The sequence below is a fragment of the Oncorhynchus masou genome, chromosome 5 (genome assembly GCF_036934945.1).
Source record: "Oncorhynchus masou masou isolate Uvic2021 chromosome 5, UVic_Omas_1.1, whole genome shotgun sequence".
Classification (NCBI taxonomy): domain Eukaryota; kingdom Metazoa; phylum Chordata; class Actinopteri; order Salmoniformes; family Salmonidae; genus Oncorhynchus; species Oncorhynchus masou.
Window position 1 is genome coordinate 24,962,143 of NC_088216.1, and position 19,882 is coordinate 24,982,024.

General features: G+C 46.1%; 1 protein-coding gene across 4 annotated transcripts in view; it reads left to right on the top strand.

Moving 5' to 3' along the window:
• LOC135537560 (septin-9-like) overlaps positions 1–19,882 on the top strand; it is a 68,384-nt gene that overhangs the window by 17,144 nt on the left and 31,358 nt on the right. For 2 of the 4 annotated variants that reach the window (XM_064963695.1, XM_064963701.1), the window contains exon 2: positions 1,968–2,621. In XM_064963695.1, the coding sequence (XP_064819767.1) occupies positions 1,968–2,621 (654 nt within the window). Of the gene's footprint in view, positions 1–1,967; positions 2,622–12,441; positions 12,697–17,618; positions 17,735–19,882 lie in introns of those variants that run through there. The other 2 variants (XM_064963706.1, XM_064963720.1) reach the window with 2 other exon arrangements.

The window sequence follows — 19,882 nt, forward strand, 5'->3', positions numbered from 1 at the left end:
ATCATTCAGCACAATCATAGAACACGAGAGGGAGGAAAGGGGGGTTATGGGGGATGGAGTCCAGTGGCAAAGTGGTTTGGACATGGAAATAACTGTTTTATAAGCGGCATATGGGATTGGGTCTCCCGTTCTAATTGAAGATTTGGGAGATGGGATGTGTTTTTAGTAACAGCCAAAGCAACACACATCCTTAAAATGGAGGGCAATTTTTTTTTTATCATGCCTCGTAGACACCGGAATTGAACTCCAATATTCCCCAAATCCATGAGAGCGTAATGGAGGAAGCATGAGAGAACAGTTAGTCGTTGGAAATAAATGTTTAGTTGAGAACCTTTTTTAAAGGGGGTTTTGGAGGTTGTTAAGAGCATTTAGCACCTACAGTATGTACACATGAGACCCTTCAAATACAGTTAGGAGGTTTAGCAGTTTGCTAATGCTGCTATGCTAACGTTGGTTAGCTAGCTTTTCAATGCACAGGGAATGCAAGAACAAGGAAAGGCAGATCAGCAAAATAAAATGGAAAGATGTATGGTAACCATAGCAGCAGTGAGTGTTTAAATAGAGAGATACAGAGGGAAGGGGACTAGCGACACCAATCATACGACAGCATATAGACATCATGGACACTTGATGCAGCTTCATTAAATAGTACCTGCAAAACACCAGTCTCAACGTCAACAGTGAAGAGGTGACTCCGGGATGCAGGCCATCCAGGCAGAGTTTCTCTGTCCAGTGTCTGTGTTCTTTTGCCCATCTTAATCTTTTCTTTTTATTGGCCAGTCTGAGATATGGCTTTTTCTTTGCAACTCTGCCTAGAAGGCCAGCAACCCTGGAGTCGCCTCTTCACTGTTGACGTTGAGGCTGGTGTTTTGCAGGTACTATTTAATGAAGCTGCCAGTGAGGACTTGTGAGGTGTCTATTGTGCTTTTCTTTCAAAAACAGGACATTTCTAAGTGACCCCAAACTTTTGAACGGTAGTGTACATGCACGTGTAGGTGCGCGCACACACACACACACACACACACACACACACACACACACACACACACACACACACACACACACACACACACACACACACACACACACACACACTCTTTAGGCCATAACAGAACTGATCATCAGCTTGGAGTTACTGAGTAGTACAGTGAGGTCATGGATGTGTGTGACTGTGATGTCATAACCAACTCGCAACCACAGGGACTAGCTTAGCATCTTCTCCATGGGATTCAAGATGACTTCTAAGAGGCAATGCCTACAAGGCCAAACTAGCCTCATGTTTTTGTTCAAACTTATTTTTAGGATTTTCTCACAAAGCCACCAGTAACCTGGGGGGAGGTGTGTCTCCTTTTGTTAATTTGTTATTAATGCATTGTACTCATCCATAACTCATCCATATCTCATACAATATTCAAGAATGCATGTAGAGAATACAAGGCAGATCTATGACTTTCATTTCTATAAGGCTATGCAAGTCTAAGGCCATTTGAGGCCGTGCAAGTGGGTGTATAAATTGGACCACATTTTATAACATACAGTACCACACTGTGTCATACAACTGGCACCAGTTAAACTTGTATAAACTTATAGAGTGCCATCTGCAGTCGTATGTAGTGACAGATTGGCACCACTAATAACGAGTTATTGAAATGATTTGAGCTTGGCTTAATTGCTTGTTGCTGCCATTTTCATTTGTGATGTTGCTGAGATTGCTTTTCCAGCTTCTCTCTACCCACTAACCTCAAGCAGCTACGATGCCAGGGACGTCGAAACCGTTCATGTTGCTCCTCTGGAATTAGAATACACTGTTCATATATTTGCTGTTGTGTTTGTTTAGTCCAGGACTAGCTGTAATGTTTGTTTCGGAAACTGGCCCGAGGTGCACTCTGATTATCAGCAATGTCAGAAATGGTAGTATGGATGACTAATTGCCTGAGTGTTTCTGTCTCATCTCACCCTCCATACAGCTCTAAAGAGGTCATTTGAGGTGGAGGATGTGGACACCTCGGTCAACTCCTCGCCAGGCTCCCGCCGGGTGCCCAACAACACCAACCACCGACCCGTCATGTCCCCCACCAGCATCTACTACCGTGAACTGGGCGCCAGCAATAACAACAACGGCTCCATCTCCAAGACCATCATGGGAGGGGGCAGCTCCAAGCCTCCTGAACCCATATCCCGGGGACGCACGGAGCTCTCCATTGACATTTCCTCCAAGCAGGTAGATCCAACCAGCCCTGGTTCCCTCCGATTCGGCGCAAAACGACCCGAAGTCCTAGGCCACTCCAAGACGCCCGAGATGGGTCACAAACGAGAGGTGGCCTTCTCTAAAACGCCCCAGGAGGTGGTGATTCGCACAGGGGCCCGAACCCCCGAGCCACCCAGCCATGCCCGGAGGTTCGAGCCCCTCAGTCTGGGGGATGGCCCGGCCGTGAGGACCACACCAGGGATCAGCGTCACCAAAGCACCCGAGACAACGGGGAATGGAAAGAACAACCACGAGAACCATGGTCATCATGCACCGGTCCACCACCCGCACCACCCCAACCCCCACCACAACACCATCGTCACCACCATCCGCTGCTCCTCGCCCAACCGCACCAAGTCCCCCAACCCTGACAGTGAGTAACCTCTGACCCTAGGTTTCTTCTCCTGAACCCTCTAACTCCTTAGGTTCCTCATGTGATCCTGGATGTAGTCACTCTAACAGAGTGAGGGCCTTCAAGTGGTGGGGAACACAAACAGCCGTAGAGATGATTGGGTTTGTAGGAAGACCCCAACTCTCTGTTGTGTTTCAATTGTGTCACCGTGAAGTTGCTATGGAGATGACCAGTATATACATGTGTAAGCAAGGGAGAGTAAAGCAGTGTTTTGAGTGTGAGCCTGGTGTGTGTGTGTGTGTGTGTGTGTGTGTGTGTGTGTGTGTGTGTGTGTGTGTGTGTGTGTGTGTGTGTGTGTGTGTGTGTGTGTGTGTGTGTGTGTGTGTGTGTGTGTGTGTGTGTGTTGCTAACCACTAATCATAGGATCTGGTGTGTTTGGTAGTGTGTGTGTGTTTGATCTGGGCTGGAGTTCCCTGTGGCATAACACAGGCTTCTGAGCAGAGGCTTTGGTATGAGAAAGCAGACCACTGATCTGGGGACTGTTTCTAGGAGTGGCCTCTCCAACACAGGCTGAGTGCCTCCAGTCTGATACAGCCTGCCTTGGTGGAGAGATGTCACTCTGTAAAAGGGGTATGAGTAAGCAAGGTGCATCGTAGACTGGTCTCAGATCTGTTCGTGCCATCTAGCCAACTCAAGTTGTTTTTTTGTCATGCCAAACATGATCTGGGACCAGTTGCATTCATGTCAGCTTTCTGTTTTAAGACTATTGGCAATATGCACATACCTCCGCAGTACACAGTAGTGTTGGTATCCACATTTTGGATACAATTTTAGTTTTCAAACCTCCAGTGGTGGGGGTACAGAACATTTTCCAGAACACATCATCCCTCTCCAGTTGCCCTCCTCTACTACCTCACAGAGGGACTGCAATCGCACACAGAGTGGAGAGCTCTGGGTCCCCGGAGTGGGCCTGTAAGAGGAGAGGTCTGTTTGATTAAAGCCAAGCCTGGGCCTGTCTGTCACTATGGCCTGTCTCTCCTGTCCCTCCCTCTGCTCTGTCTGGAGCCCAGCGTCTCAGTCCCCGATCAATGAATGTTCGGCTGCTTTGTTCTTCAATTCCCTCTCAACTCAGTCCCCTATCGCTGCATGTACAAAAAATATTCTGCCAATTTGTTCTTCAATTCATGCACTCTTGCTAGACTGTGAGATAACAACAATATATTGTTTAATTCTCCTACATATGCAAGTGATGAATGTATAAATGAACCCTGTCCTAAAGCAAACCAGCGTGTTTTAGCAGTCGGCAGCATCGGACACATTTGGGTTCCCACTCACTCACTTTCCTTTGCTTTGTACTTTCATTGTCTATCCCTCTCTTTCCTCCGCTCTCTGTCTGACAACACGCGCACAAACACTCCTCTTCTTTCCTCCTCTCTCTGTCTGACAACACACGCACAAACACTCCTCTTCTTTCCTCCTCTCTCTGTCTGACAACACGCGCACAAACACTCCTCTTCTTTCCTCCTCTCTCTTTCTGACAACACGCGCACAAACACTCCTCTTCTTTCCTCCTCTCTCTTTCTGACAACACGCGCACAAACACTCCTCTTCTTTCCTCCTCTCTCTGTCTGACAACACGCGCACAAACACTCCTCTTCTTTCCTCCTCTCTCTGTCTGACAACACGTGCACAAACACTCCTCTTCTTTCCTCCTCTCTCTTTCTGACAACACGTGCACAAACACTCCTCTTCTTTCCTCCTCTCTCTGTCTGACAACACGTGCACAGACACTCCTCTTCTTTCCTCCTCTCTTTCTGACAACACGCGCACAAACACTCCTCTTCTTTCCTCCTCTCTTTCTGACAACACGCGCACAGACACTCCTCTTCTTTCCTCCTCTCTCTTTCTGACAACACGCACAAACACTCCTCTTCTTTCCTCCTCTCTCTGTCTGACAACACGTGCACAGACACTCCTCTTGTTTCCTCCTCTCTTTCTGACAACACGCACAGACACTCCTCTTCTTTCCTCCTCTCTCTTTCTGACAACACGCGCACAAACACCCCTCTTCTTTCCTCCTCTCTTTCTGACAACACGTGCACAAACACCCCTCTTCTTTCCTCCTCTCTCTTTCTGACAACACGCACAGACACTCCTCTTCATTCCTCCTCTCTCTTTCTGACAACACGCACAAACACCCCTCTTCTTTCCTCCTCTCTCTTTCTGACAACACGTGCACAAACACCCCTCTTCTTTCCTCCTCTCTCTTTCTGACAACACGCGCACAGACACTCCTCTTCTTTCCTCCTCTCTCTTTCTGACAACACGGGCACAAACACTCCTCTTCTTTCCTCCTCTCTTTCTGACAACACGCACACAGACACTCCTCTTCTTTCCTCCTCTCTTTCTGACAACACGCACACAGACACTCCTCTTCTTTCCTCCTCTCTTTCTGACAACACGCACACAAACACTCCTCTTCTTTCCTCCTCTCTTTCTGACAACACGCGCACAGACACTCCTCTTCTTTCCTCCTCTCTCTTTCTGACAACACGCGCACAAACACTCCTCTTCTTTCCTCCTCTCTTTCTGACAAAACGCACACAGACACTCCTCTTCTTTCCTCCTCTCTTTCTGACAACACGCGCACAGACACTCCTCTTCTTTCCTCCTCTCTTTCTGACAACACGCACAGACACTCCTCTTCTTTCCTCCTCTCTCTTTCTGACAACACGCGCACAAACACCCCTCTTCTTTCCTCCTCTCTCTTTCTGACAACACGCACAGACACTCCTCTTCTTTCCTCCTCTCTCTTTCTGACAACACGCACAAACACCCCTCTTCTTTCCTCCTCTCTCTTTCTGACAACACGTGCACAAACACCCCTCTTCTTTCCTCCTCTCTTTCTGACAACACGCACAAACACCCCTCTTCTTTCCTCCTCTCTCTTTCTGACAACACACACAGACACTCCTCTTCTTTCCTCCTCTCTTTCTGACAACACGCACACAGACACTCCTCTTCTTTCCTCCTCTCTCTTTCTGACAACACGCACACAAACACTCCTCTTCTTTCCTCCTCTCTCTTTCTGACAACACGTGCACAAACACTCCTCTTCTTTCCTCCTCTCTTTCTGACAACACGCACACAGACACTCCTCTTCTTTCCTCCTCTCTTTCTGACAACACGCACACAGACACTCCTCTTCTTTCCTCCTCTCTTTCTGACAACACGCGCACAAACACTCCTCTTCTTTCCTCCTCTCTTTCTGACAACACGCGCACAGACACTCCTCTTCTTTCCTCTGCTCTCTTTCTGACAACACGCGCACAGACACTCCTCTTCTTTCCTCCTCTCTCTTTCTGACAACACGCGCACAGACACTCCTCTTCTTTCCTCCTCTCTCTTTCTGACAACACGCGCACAGACACTCCTCTTCTTTCCTCCTCTCTCTTTCTGACAACACGCGCACAGACACTCCTCTTCTTTCCTCCTCTCTCTTTCTGACAACACGCGCACAGACACTCCTCTTCTTTCCTCCTCTCTTTCTGACAACACGCGCACAGACACTCCTCTTCTTTCCTCCCTCTGCAGATTGAGCGTGTCTCAGGCCCCCAGAAGGGGCGTCCAACACGAGCCAAGTTAGATTCCTGTAAACTGAGGGATAAAACCCGGAGCCAAATATGACCTAATGTGTCGACAGCATTCAGGCCATATTTAGAAAGCGTTTAGAGAATGTATAAATAACGCTTAGACAACGTTTAGACCTGAGACTGAGGGAGCACACAGCATGGGGCCAGCTGCAGGGAAACTACAGCTGCTAGACGCATTGGTTTGTTGTACCCTATTCCCTATATAGTGGGGCTATGGCTCTGGTCAAAGCTAGTGCACTATATAGGGAATAGGGTGCAATTTTGGACACAGAATGTTGGACACAGACACATGGAGAAAAGCATTCTACTTAGCCTTGCTCGTTCGCTTCCTCAAACTCGAACTCTGCAGTTATCAAATGAATCATGGCTTTCAGTATTTAATAAACCAGTATGTTCCAGTCAGTGCTATTAGCGATATTGCCAAGTATTCCATGTCTTATTTGGCTTTAATTAACTCTAATTCTGTAGGCAGACCATTTTAGCATTATGTGTTCGTGGACTGGAACAGTATAAATGACCATACTTTATCATTCGGTTTGTAGGCTATACTCCAATATTAGGAGCTCAGATTTGCTGGGATGATTGTGTGTGTGTGTGTGTGTTTCTGCTCTGGAGCTGGGAGTCTTGTAGCCTGGTTCCTACTCAGGCCACGGAGGTCTGGGCTAGTTATTTTCCCAGAGGGAGAGGGCCTTATTAGGGCTCTCAATGAAGGGTGACCTGCCTGGAGGGCCTGAGGCTGGGGCCCACCCTGACTGACTGAGGGACTCTGACCCCTGCTCTGTCCCGCCCCATCTGTCAATGAGGGGAGATGGCGTCAGTGGAGCAGAAACGTGACCAACACAGCACTGTAGTGGACTGGTAGTGTGGGTTGTTTCCATTAGATTTTGTGTCAAGTAGGAGAAATTGGCTCCAACATAATACACAATTCATTTCAATATGAGTGATAGATGTGGTGGTTTCACAAGTGACTTAAAAGAGAGATTGATCCTCTTTCATCCAACTAGATAATGGTGGATATGAAACTCTTTACATTGGTGTACAGATTGTTGACTCCGTGCCTTGTTTGAAATTTTCCAAGTTACTGTCAGCTGTATTTTTCTGAGTGATAAGCCGTTTTCCTGTCCATTCAGCTTTTCAAACGGGTAATGACATCAGAGACACACACTCTGGTTTCCCGGGCTTCCTTCCTTCCGTGTGCTGTCCTTTCCCCACGTCCTGACCTCGCCTCTCTTCCTCTCTCAGCCTGGGTCATGTGATCTGAGTCAGTGGCACTTCCAGCCAGTTGTGTGATCTCACCACAATAGAGTACATCTGGATACATTTTTAGTTCGTTTCTAGGATCAAAATGTCCGTCTTTGATCTCTGTAGGTGGCTCTAAATATGAACAGGTAACTAATGTTTGTAGAACACAAAATAACCTGTTTTATATGTACTGCAGAAGAAATTGGAAGACTCTTTAGTTGAATCAGTGCACTGTTGCTCCCAATCACACATCTACATTGAACTAAACAGTAGATTGACAGGGTTATGATTTGCCTTGATTGACTACCCTTTTTATTTTATTTAACAGGGCAAGTCAGTTAAGAACAAATTGTTATTTACAATGAAAACCCAATGTTCCCCGGTAGGCCAACTGCCTTGTTCAGGGGCAGAACTACAGATTTTTACCTTTTCAGCTCAGGGATTTGATCTAGCAACCTTTCGGTTACTGGCCCAACACTCTAACCACTAGGCTACCTGCCGCTCTTTGACCTCTGTAGAACCAGAGGTCCATTAGACTGAAGATTACTGTTATATTACACTGTAACAATACAGGGAGGAATTCCCATTGAGATTCACCTTGACCACTCTGTCCTGGGGGGTGCTTGGTTATGCCATCAGTTCTGCCACTTCAAGCCCTCTAACCCAGCATTGGATTTGTTTATATAAATCCTTATAGTGTCTCATTGGCCCTGAACTGACATGTTTGGTTGATCAACAAAGTTGTGACGAAGGATTTGGATTGTTCCGTGACCCACTCCTCTCTGTTCTCCTCCATGCCCCGTCATTCTCCTCTGGTGGCCTGCCTGTGTGTTGTCTGTCCCGGTCCCCTACACCCTTGTACCCCCATGTGACCTTCTGCAGCGTCACACCAGATGAGGGCCCCACTATCCCCTTTCTACACAGAATCCCTCTACACACACACACACACACACACACACACACACACACACACACACACACACACACACACACACACACACACACACACACACACACACACACACACACAGTGAGAGAGACAGAAGGGTAGGGAGATCCCAGGCTGATTAACATGATTAGCAGTGGACCCCCCAAGAGGAACGTTTAGGGAATAGGGGGGCCGCCATTCCCGTCTGGCTAACATCACACTAGTTAGTCTCTGACACACACACACACACACACACACACACACACTGGGCCTGTACTGTGAAATCGAGTGTCAACATTCCCAAAGTAAGAATCTTTACCTCACTAATTCCCTAGGATTCTAAAGTACTGTATTCAGTTTCCCCTTCCCCGTGTCATTCCATGCTGTGTCACATATGTGGAACTAGAATGACCTACAGCGCTATGTGATTTTAAACCTTCTCCAGCTTCTTAGTCTTAGTTGAAGCACTCCGATTGGTATCTCAGGTAAAGTCGCTGTGGTAAAGCAGCTCTTGACAGCAGGGCCTGTGGTGTATTCATTACGGAAACCGTTTACCGTTTAAGAACCAAACGGAAGCAAACGGAGCAAAACTATAGTTTCTATTGGACTAATTCAGGTCGGTCCCGTCTTGTTTGCTTCCGTTTAAAAGAAATGTTGCAACAGAATCGGGCGTAATGAATACGCCCCTGGTATCCATCATAGCAAGAGATGCCTCTCTCTCTCTCGCAGGGTATTCATGAAGTCATTCACCAAGTCACTATGGTACGAGGAGAGAAAGGAGGCCCCACTCATTTTAACCAGGCAGATACTGAACTGGAAATGATGCTTATTGGGTGTTCTTAACACATCTTGATGACAAGGAAGGACTATGACGTGCACACACACACACCCCCTCAGACAGTGGTTAGGCGTCTCACAGTCTAATTGCACTCAGAATGACCTGCTGTGTCATTATGAGAGTGAGAGAGAGAGAGAGAGAGAGAGAGAGATGTCTACTCTTCTGGAACGTCTGTGAGTGTAGTATTTACCCTTAATTTCTATTGTTTAGTTAACTTTTGTTTATCTACTTCACTTGCTTTGGCAATGTTGACATATGTTTCCCATGCCAATAAAGCCCCTTAAATTGAAATTGAATTGAGTAGAGGAGGCTAGAGCGTATCATCATGGCTCATGTTAAACTGTTTACTGGTTCCAAACCTCTCAGGGTTAGCGTTAGCGGGCTATGAAAACCACAGACTGAGGTCATTAGACTGCAGTGTTGGCCACTCACTTTCAGCTCCCCTGAGGGATAGCAGCGTTTGCTCATAATGATGTCTGTGGGCGCAGAGCTCAGAGTGGCCAGCAGGAGGTGCAGTATGACAGGTGGAGTGTAGGGTTAGGGTATGACTTAGGGGAGATAGCTATGGGACCTGGCTTGCAGGTAATGCTCGCATCTTATATAGGGCATTGCTGAGGGCATGTAGACAGTAATTAAAGGTGCATTATTAAGTACTCTTAAGTAATCTCTTATTCTCTTATCTACTCTGTTTCTTTCATTCTCTCCCGCCTTTCTCTTCTCTCACTCGCACATGGTTCTATATCTCACTAAAACTGAATGAATGTGTCTGCTTGTGTTTTGTAGGATTTATTCCTGATGTGATTGAACGTGTTTTGGAGGCTGTGGACTCTGACTGGGTCAGTGGAAAGCCTGTGTCTGCCTGTGTGTATTGAGCGCTTCCCCTGAGGGTAGAGCTGAACTGAGAGAAGTGGAAACCGGACAGGGTCCCCCAGATAAGGTTTCCGGAAGCTTCTGTTTACTCTGCTCCGCCTGGTGGAAGTCAGGGGTTAAAGAAGGTTCCCATGCAGCAGCACACACACACACACACACACACCCATACACTCCACTAAAGCAACCCCAGTTCCCCCTTCCTCCTATTTCCAGTTTCCCTGAGCCACTATCTCCCAGTCCCCACCCTGGTCTTCCTTAGTGAGTTCTCTGAATGCTGGTCTGACACTAGTCACGACCGTACAAAATAGGTAGGGCCAGGACCTTTTCTGTCTTTTATTCAGTTTATCTTGAAGAGGTGTCTGTCTGGTCCTGTCTGGTCCTGCTTATAGACTGCACCCAGCTGCTACGGGCTGACCAGGATGAGCTCACTATTTCTCATTTTTGCCAACTGTACAGCTGGTTAACAAAGAGAAGGTCCAATTTGGGTCAGTGCCTCAGCTCTCAACATCCTCTGCTAATGAGGTTTCCCTCATTCTCTGGCTGATAAGGGCCATGTTTGGAATGATAATGGTGTTTTTGCTGTAATTACTCTCTCTTTCACCTTAACAATACGAGGTTCCCAGATATTGACGTCATGTATAGGTCTTGTCTCGGGCAGTAACCACGGTCGTTGCTGTGTGGCCAGAGATTGAGTGAGTGTGAGTGTGTGTGCACACAAATTGTGAGTGGGCACTGGACAGATGGCCAATACGTACCGCTGTTGTGCCATCTGCTAGGCTGGGCAGGGGGCAGATGGGGGGCTGGGCAGGGTATGTGTGGGGTCAGTACACCACCTCTCCCTGCTGGACCTCTCCTAAGGAGGTACCATAATAATAGTCATCAGCCACCATAGAAATATAATTACTAGAACGGGCATCCCCATTCAAGTCTATGTTCTGTGATCCTAATTCTATCAGCCACTAGTCCATTGGGGGGGACAGTACTGCAAGGAGTTATTGATCCTTAGACGTTCAATAGAAGTGGAAACCAGTTACTTTTTATGATCAATTGTTTACTCATCTTCAATTATTTAAAAACCGTAAAACACAAAGACATGAATCCATGTTAAATAAGTGTCTCACCAACAGATCTCATGATTTGGTCGTATTGGCCCCTCCAGGTTTGTTTGATTTGATCTGTCATTCAATCAATTTCCTCAGGACGTAATGGAAGTACTGTAGGGCCAACATGGTGTCAGTTTAACAGGCTGGTGCCCCATGCTGATAATAGCCATGGCAACTACTTCCTAGCTGATGCTCACTTTAAATTGAGGTGAATGAGACCACTCTTCATAATGGAGTCATCATCGCACCCATTGACGCACGGCACAGTGCCTGGAGGTGTGTTTGACAGGGGTAATATTATGACTAGACTTAAACCCTAATCCCCTCTGAACAGCCCTAGATCAAACAACACTGGGTTAGCACGCACACAAACACGCACGCACACGAACACGCACGCACACGAACACGCACGCGCACAAACACACACTGCTTAGTTGCCTGACTGGCTTCTCACCTCCATGGCGAACGGCTAGTCCTCTATTGCCTAAGCACAGCTAACACCGCTACATTGGGAGTCATTATCCTGTGGACGTAGCTAGCTTTTTCAATTTAGCTAAAGTTCAGAGGAACTCTGGGTGAACTTTCACCTTTGTACTCAGTGATGAGACACAGGGGAGAGAAGACGGAACAAGCAAGAGCAGCTGAAGATGTAGGGGAAAGGGCAACAGTACTGCCTCTGACAGTATGCAGTGTTGGTTAGCTAAGTAAAGTCATTGAATTGCCGACAAAGTAGAGGCTGTTTTGAGTACAGTAGTACTCCGGTTAGTCCTATTCTCCCTTTCTAGACTGTACTGACATATCGTTTAGAAACAGGCTACACCATTTAAATCATCCAATTTACAGTAAAACTGTAATTGGAAAAAACTTTTGACAACTTATGTTATGACTAGATCTTTTGGTATGAATTTACTGTAACACTGATAAGCTCTCTCTCTCTGTGTGTGTCTCTCCCAGTTCAGCACATGGCAAGGTTTCTATTATGGATAATTATCCTCATAACTCTGGGAAGTTTTCTGGAACGACCGCACAGAGAGAAAGTATGTAATCAGGGTCCCATCTTCCTCTCTTTCTTCTCCTCCATTCCAAGCTGAGTCATCTGACTCCCCCCTAGAATTCCAGCTGGAATTAGGGGCAGGGATTCCCCCGGAAGGCCAATCGGATCCGTGGAGCTCTGTTTATTGTTCAGTCTTGAGGCTCCTGGTAAGAAACGTTGAGTTGGGAACATCGGGAAGAGGGAGAGTTGCAGAAATAGGGCATTAGATCCCAAGCGCTCCCAGTCACTCCCAGCTGTCACAGTGAAGAGTTTAGGTTTGGGAAGCAGTTGGGAATTTTATTGAGGATTTTTTTTTTTACTTCCACGTCGGAATAGTCTGTTCTGTGATGCTTCGACTGGGACTGCGATTGGAAGACATGGCTGCATGTGGTGCAGAGATGCACATTAACCCTGAGATTGAGGTCCTCTGTGAGTATGGCTGTTGGGTTGAGACAAAAATGGTAACCTATTCCCTATATGGTGCACTACTTTTGACCAGGGTCCATAGGGTTCTGGTCAAAAGTAGTGCACTATGTAGGGAATAGGGTGTCATTTGGGATGCAAACTTGGTGAAGGAAGGGGAAGGCTGTTGCGACATAACTGGTGTGACTGAGACAACTGGTTTCTATTAAGGCCAATCAGGGCTACATGTTGTGTATCTCTACTTTAGACGCTGAGTAAATGGAAAGGGATTCAGGGACATCCCAAGATGCTTTTTAATAAGTTCCTCTCCTCCCCCTAAAACCTCAGTTTAGATGAGGTAAGGCCGCATAAGGTCTGCATTGATTTCTTTCTCCTTGAAGTGTTGTTTTGTCATCTGCTCTGTTTCGTGCTACTCTTATATGTTGCGTTAAGGCTCCATGTCCACAGTTGAGTTATGTATCACTAAGAATTTTCTTTGTGTCGATAGTGGAGTTGAATAGTTTGTGCATATACACAGTATGTGTTATGTCTGAGTCTGCATGCTTCTAATGTGGGTTTGATGGAATCCTTCTACATGCTAGCCTTGCAGATTAGCAGACTCAACAGCTCGTTCTCTGTGTGTGTGTGTGTGTGTGTGTGTGTGTGTGTGTGTGTGTGTGTGTGTGTGTGTGTGTGTGTGTGTGTGTGTGTGTGTGTGTGTGTGTGTGTGTGTGTGTGTGCAGATGAAAGCAAACAAGGACGGGGCCTTTTATTAGCCGTTCAAAAGTTTGGGGTCACGTAGAAATTTCCTTGTGCTTTTCTTTCCAAAAAATGTTTTGTCCATTAAAATAACATCAAGTTGATCAGAAATACAGTGTAGACTTTGTTAAGGTTGGCCTTCTAGGCAGAGTTGCAAAGAAAACGCCATATCTCAGACTGGCCAATAAAAAGAAAGGATTAAGATGGGCAAAAGAACACAGACACTGGACAGAGAAACTCTGCCTAGAAGGCCAGCATCCCGGAGTCGCCTCTTCACTGTTGACGTTGAGACTGGTGTTTTGTGGGTACTATTTAATGAAGCTGCCAGTTGAGGACTTGCGAGACGTCTGTTTCTAAAAACTAGACACTCTAATGTACTTGTCCTCTTGCTCAGTTGTGCACCGGGGTCTTCCACTCCTCTTCCTATTCTGGTTAGTGCCAGTTTGCGCTGTTCTGTGAAAGGAGTAGTACACAGCGTAGTACGAGATCTACAGTTTCTTGGCAATTGCTAGCATGGAAAAGCCTTAATTTCTCAGAACATGAATAGACTGACAAGTTTCAGAAGAAAATTCTTTGTTTCTGGCCATTTTGACCCTGTAATCGAACCCACACATGCTGATGCTCCAGATACTCAACTCATCTAAAGGCCAGTTTTATTGCTTCTTTAAATCAGGACAACAGTTTTCAGCCGTGCTAACATAATTGCAAAAGGGTTTTCATTTGGATTTCAAATTTGGATTAGCTAACATAACGTGCCATTGGAACACAGGCGTGGTGGTTGCTGATAATGGGCCTCTGTACGCCTATGTAGATATTCCATTAAAAATCAGCTGTTTCCAGCTACAATAGTCATTTACAACATTAACAATGTCTACACTGTATTTCTGATCAATTTGATGTTATTTTAATGGACAAAAAAATGTGCCTTTTTTTCCACTAACAAGGACATTTCTAAGTGATCCCAAACTTTTGAATGGTAGTGTATATATCTATATGGGGGTTATTTGGCTCTGTTAGGTAACACAGCTGGGAAGTATCCTAACACTATAAAACTGAGGGGAAACAAGCCACTAGATAAACACCTTGGCTTAAACAAACCTCTGACCACAAATTCCAACAGTTTATCTACTTTGCGGCCACTGTTCAAACAACAGGCGAATGGGTCTTTCCAAAGTGTGTGTGTGTGTGTGTGTGTGTGTGTGTGTGTGTGTGTGTGTGTGTGTGTGTGTGTGTGTGTGTGTGCAGATGAAAGCAAACAAGGCCAGGGTTATTGTAACCTTGAAGAGCAACACACAAGCTGAGGTCTGAGGTGAGTCAGGAGCAGAGTTGGAGGGATCGTGTAGCGTTGCTGGAGTGCAGCACAGTCCCCGAGGAAGTAATACAGTGTGTGTATATGGAGGAGGATTAGAAATGGACTGCACGAACGTCATGTCTTCAGGGTAGCGAGAGAAGAACAAGTAGGGCTAGGGGTTTTCCTGACCATGTGACCAAGGTCAGAGTGTATCCTGTTCTGTTCACACAGTCAGGAAGAAGTCTGTCCCTAAAATGTACTCCAAACTGGCCTTTTTCTGCCTATACCATGTCTCCTATGTGGTGCCATGAGATTATGGGTTCATGTCAATAGTGTAAAGGGGCTACCTCTCTCCGTCTGCTTTCCTTCACCTACACTGATCTAATCCTAGTGGGAATTTGCTGTCACTTATCTGGTTCCCTCAGATAAGTGTGGACGGAGAGAAGGAGACAAGGAGAGGAAGCCACTTTGGACTAGAGAGATGCACCCAGGCCTCAGCTGTTTTCATCTGGTTGCATGCATCCTCACATGCGGTCTCCATCTGCACCACAGGGGAGCAGAGCAGCCTCGGCTACAGCTCAACAGGAAGTCGCTTGTTTCTCTCCTTCCCAGATAAGCTTGGCCAGATGTTCTCTCCCTCCTCCTCCGCTGTCCTTCTTCATCCCTTCTTCCATCTCTCTGGGTGGGAGGCTGTATGTCTGTGTGAGTCACTCTCTCTGCTGAGTCATTGAGGTGACTTGGTTAATCAGCTCCATGTGTTCTAATCACTGTGTGGGCCTCCTCCAATCAGACCTGACCTCTAGTCCAATCAGAGCGTTCCCCTCTGGGGTTGTGCCTGCATGGGTCTCCAGTTGCCTGTTCGGCCCACACAGTTTGATGTGATTATACGAATCTGGCCTCAAAATGGCCTCCAGAAGTGGGGTAAATGACAAAACAAACAGAATGACAAACAAAGCTCTGGAGAAATGTTCAGCCAACGGAGCAACAGCCGTGTAAGAGCTGGGTCATTTAATAAGGTTCTTGCACAATAATTCAAATGTTTGTTTGCAACTGCAAAACAAGGAAGTGACTCCAGGGTCTCATCTCGTTATCGTGGCATGTAATCAAGATAAGGACGGAAGTCAATGTGATCTCTCACCCACAGAGCTTCTCTTTGCCAAAAAAAAAAAAACTCGGATCAGTTGCTGTGGTCATGAGCGTACACTAGTAATCGAAGGATGACTGTTCTAGGACGTCTATTTCTATTTTGCAATGAATTGGAGCACTGAAATAGACTCAGTCAATGAGCAACGCTTGAGTTCCAATTAGAATTTGCCCATTATGACAGGGTGATTATCCCGAACTAGCTGCTTTTCCACAGAACTAACTAAATTTATGGCGGTCATTGGTTCAGTCACATTTGATCTCTGGCTTCGCACAAGACAAGGCAAAGCAAACAAACAAACAAACAAGCAACGTTTGTGCTGCAGTGTTTTACGCTGCGGATGAACAAATCATGGACAAATCAGTGCATACTTCAGAACCTGCCCTACATTGAATCAGAAACCACATGCAACTGCCTAGCTTCAATATGAGTATTTTCTTGGAAGAATAAACAGACACAGCCTCAACCGAAGAGCATGCTGGTGATGATCTGTATTAGTTCAGGGGAAGACAACATACTCTCTCATATCTATCTCCCACTGAGACCGGATGCCAATAGGGCCAGGTGCACAAACCATGTGGTCCAATACATACACAAACCACCGAAACCATGACAGGAAGGTAGGCGTTTGTGCTGAATATGAGAAAACAACATCTCTTGGGCCTCGCATTAGCTTGCAAATATGGGGGGGGGAAGCTTGTTGGATAAGTGCAGTACGGAGATGTTTCTCTTTCCATCTTTCCACCCGCTTGAGATAAAACAAATGTTCTCTTAACTCCAGCAATCGGATAAGAAAGAAGCGTGTTGTTTCAGCGTTGAAAGGATTGTGTCTTTTATTGTGTGAATGCGGATTTCTGATAGACACAATTCCACAGATGGATAGCCCTATGCAACAAGTGAATGGAGCTATGAAACCAAAATAAAATACCACACTAATGTATTTCAGTGTATGTAGACATGATGAAAAACCAAGCTCCGCAGTTATTGCATGCAACAAGTAAACGTATGAGACCAAAAGGAAATCACACATTGTACTCTTCTACAGTTCATAATGTTTTGAATTAAAGTCAACAGAGCTGTTTGCCATAGAATGTTTCATACTAAGTCTGATGTGTGTGTGTGGGATGGTATTCATTTGTTATCTGGGACATATTCCTTTAGTCAAGGGGCTGTGAGAGGCAGGCATTAATGTGATGGATGGAGACTCGTAGCCCAGGAGGAGAAGGAGCCAGGAGGAGAGATGACCCAGTGTCCTACTCACAGTACAAACACACACACACACACACACACACACACACACACACACACACACACGCACACAGGAGAGACACACTGCACTGAGCACTGGCAGGGAAGGGACAGATAGAAATCAACACACACACACACACACACACACACCACACGCACACAGGGAGAGACACACTGCACTGAGCACTGGCAGGGAAGGGACAGATAGAAATCAACACACATACACACCCCTTCACTGAATACACATTTGTTACAAAAACATATATTTCCTTTTCAAGCACGTGCAAACTGTCACACATGTTCTGTTTAATATTTCCGTTTCCACCTCTTAAACACACTCACTTTTCCTGACAAACACATACACCCTTTTTTCCCATTTCCAACATATATACACACACACACTGGCTGTGTCCAGCACATTCACAATGCTCCCCATTCAACTCTCCCTGAATGAGGGGTGTGGCATGCCTGCTGCTGGCCGCCTGGCTGGGGTGTAGAGTGGTGGGTCATGTGACCAGGCTGTGGGGGCGGGGCCTGGGAGCAGAAGCAGAGCCTGCCCAGCTGGAGCAGAAATCAGGGTGGTTGAGAGGAAAGAGAGGAGGAAGAGAGAAAGTGAGGCTGGGGTGAGTGTCTCTGGTTTTCTGTTCATTCATAACATGCTACGGCTTCTTGTTTCTCTGACCGTGTGTGATTTCCTTCTGTAGAGAAGCTGGAGGAGTGATAGAGAGGTAGTTCAATGAGTGCAAGTGTGTGTTTGGTGTGTGACAAAGTTAGTTTGCCAGGTGTCCTGTCTGGACCGGGTTTTGGAGCTGAAGCGTGTAGTGTGTGACAGCTGTATTTGTCAGGGATTGGAAAGGTGTCAATATTCAGACCAGACCTTTTTTCTAACTGTCTTTCTCTTGTTCCATTGTGCTTTCTGGGGGGTTACTGCTCCCCCTCCTTTAGGTTACCCCCCCCCCTGTTTCTCATCCCCCACTGTCTTCTCCCTCTTTCCTTTGTCTGATTATTCAATCTGAATGGAGCCGAGCAATCTGCTAAAATGGATGGGGGGAGTATTTATTGACCAATCATGTTAGTCCTAATCGCTCCCTGTGTTTAAGGTCCCTGGTATGTTTTTTTTTTTCCAGTTCCCTCCTTTTTTTATCCCATCAGGGATTGTTTTATCTTGACTTTGATACATTACAGTGGATTAGTAAGTAAGATGTAGAGGCCAACTTTTCGACATGATTTAATTTTGGCAACCCCATGCATCTGCTCTCTGGTGGATTGCTGTAGCAAGTTCAAGGTGAGTTGAAGCGTCAGGACACATTTTCTGCATGAGACTTTTTTTTTCCCCAATAGAAGAGCGGACCATTCCTTCCAACCCAGCCCCTCCGCTTCACTTGCCTCTCAAGAAAGAAAGAACCATGTTTGTGCCCCACCTTATGTGACTGACCATGTTTCGTTTCCTGTTTCTGCTGTTGAAATATCAGCCATATTGCTTCCATTTGCAGTAGTTCCAACTTTGGTCACATGACCTCCATTTTACCCAGCCTTCGACAGGTTGTACTGTACACGATCCACCAATGGACAGCTATCATTGAAGACAGTAGAACAAGACGCAGCAGTGTAGCATGTCGTCAGATGTTCTAGATGTCCTTGCCTTGGTGTCAGCCACACTGTATCCCTATATGGCCAAGGAGTGACACTGTTAGCTTAACTGCAGTCAACATTAGTGTGTGTGCGTACACAACAGCTATGCTGCGAAGACAAGAGAATTGGTCTCAGCACCAGTGTAACAGATGTGACCGTACTTCCTAGCCCTCTTGCGTTGTTTTTAAAGCAAGGAATGCCCCGCCAGCGGTCCCAATTGATTGGTGTTTATTCTGGCAATGGACACAAAGAAGCACATTAGATGTGCAGGACAACAGTATGTTGATGGCTGTAGATTTGTGATTCTGCTGTTACTGTGGAAACCACTGCATTAGCAGGGGCTAATCTCGAGCTAGCTAACTCACTCTTACAGCAATAACATACCAAAGCACAACCCAGACTTCCCCCAATATCTAACAGGTACCGTACACAGACACTGAGTATACCACACATTAGCCTTCCTAATATTGAGGTCACACACTTTTGCACTCGGAACAGCCTCAATTCGTTGAGGCATGGACTCTACGACGTGTTGAAAGCGTTCCACAAGGGATGCTGGCCCATGTTGACTCCAATGCTTCCCACAGGTGTCAAATTGGCTGGATGTCCTTGGGGTGGTAGACCATTCTTGATACACATGGGGAAACTGTTGTGTGAAAAACCCAGCAGTGTTGCAGTTCTTGAGACAAACCGGGTGCGCCTGGCATCTACTACCATATGCTGTTCAAAGGCACTTAGATTTTCATGGTCTTGCCCATTCACACTCTGAAAGGCACACATACACAATCCATGTCTCAACTGTCTCAAGGCTTAAAAATCCATGTTTAACCGGTCTCTTCTTCATCTACACTGATTTGATGTGGATTTAGCAAGTAACATCAAAAATGCATCATAGCTTTCACCTGGTCAGTCTGTCATGGAAGGAGCAGGTGCTCATAATGTTTTGTATACTCAGTGTGTATACACATCAGGACAGGTACATAGTAAACTCTTACACATTGTAAATATGAAAGTAGAATATTCTATTTCAGAATGTGACCTACCGCTTGCGTGTCAATATCAGACCCGGAAGAATTTACCTTCGACATCTCCCACTATCTGCAAGCATGGCCAATGTCATAACACCTTGTTGATATGTA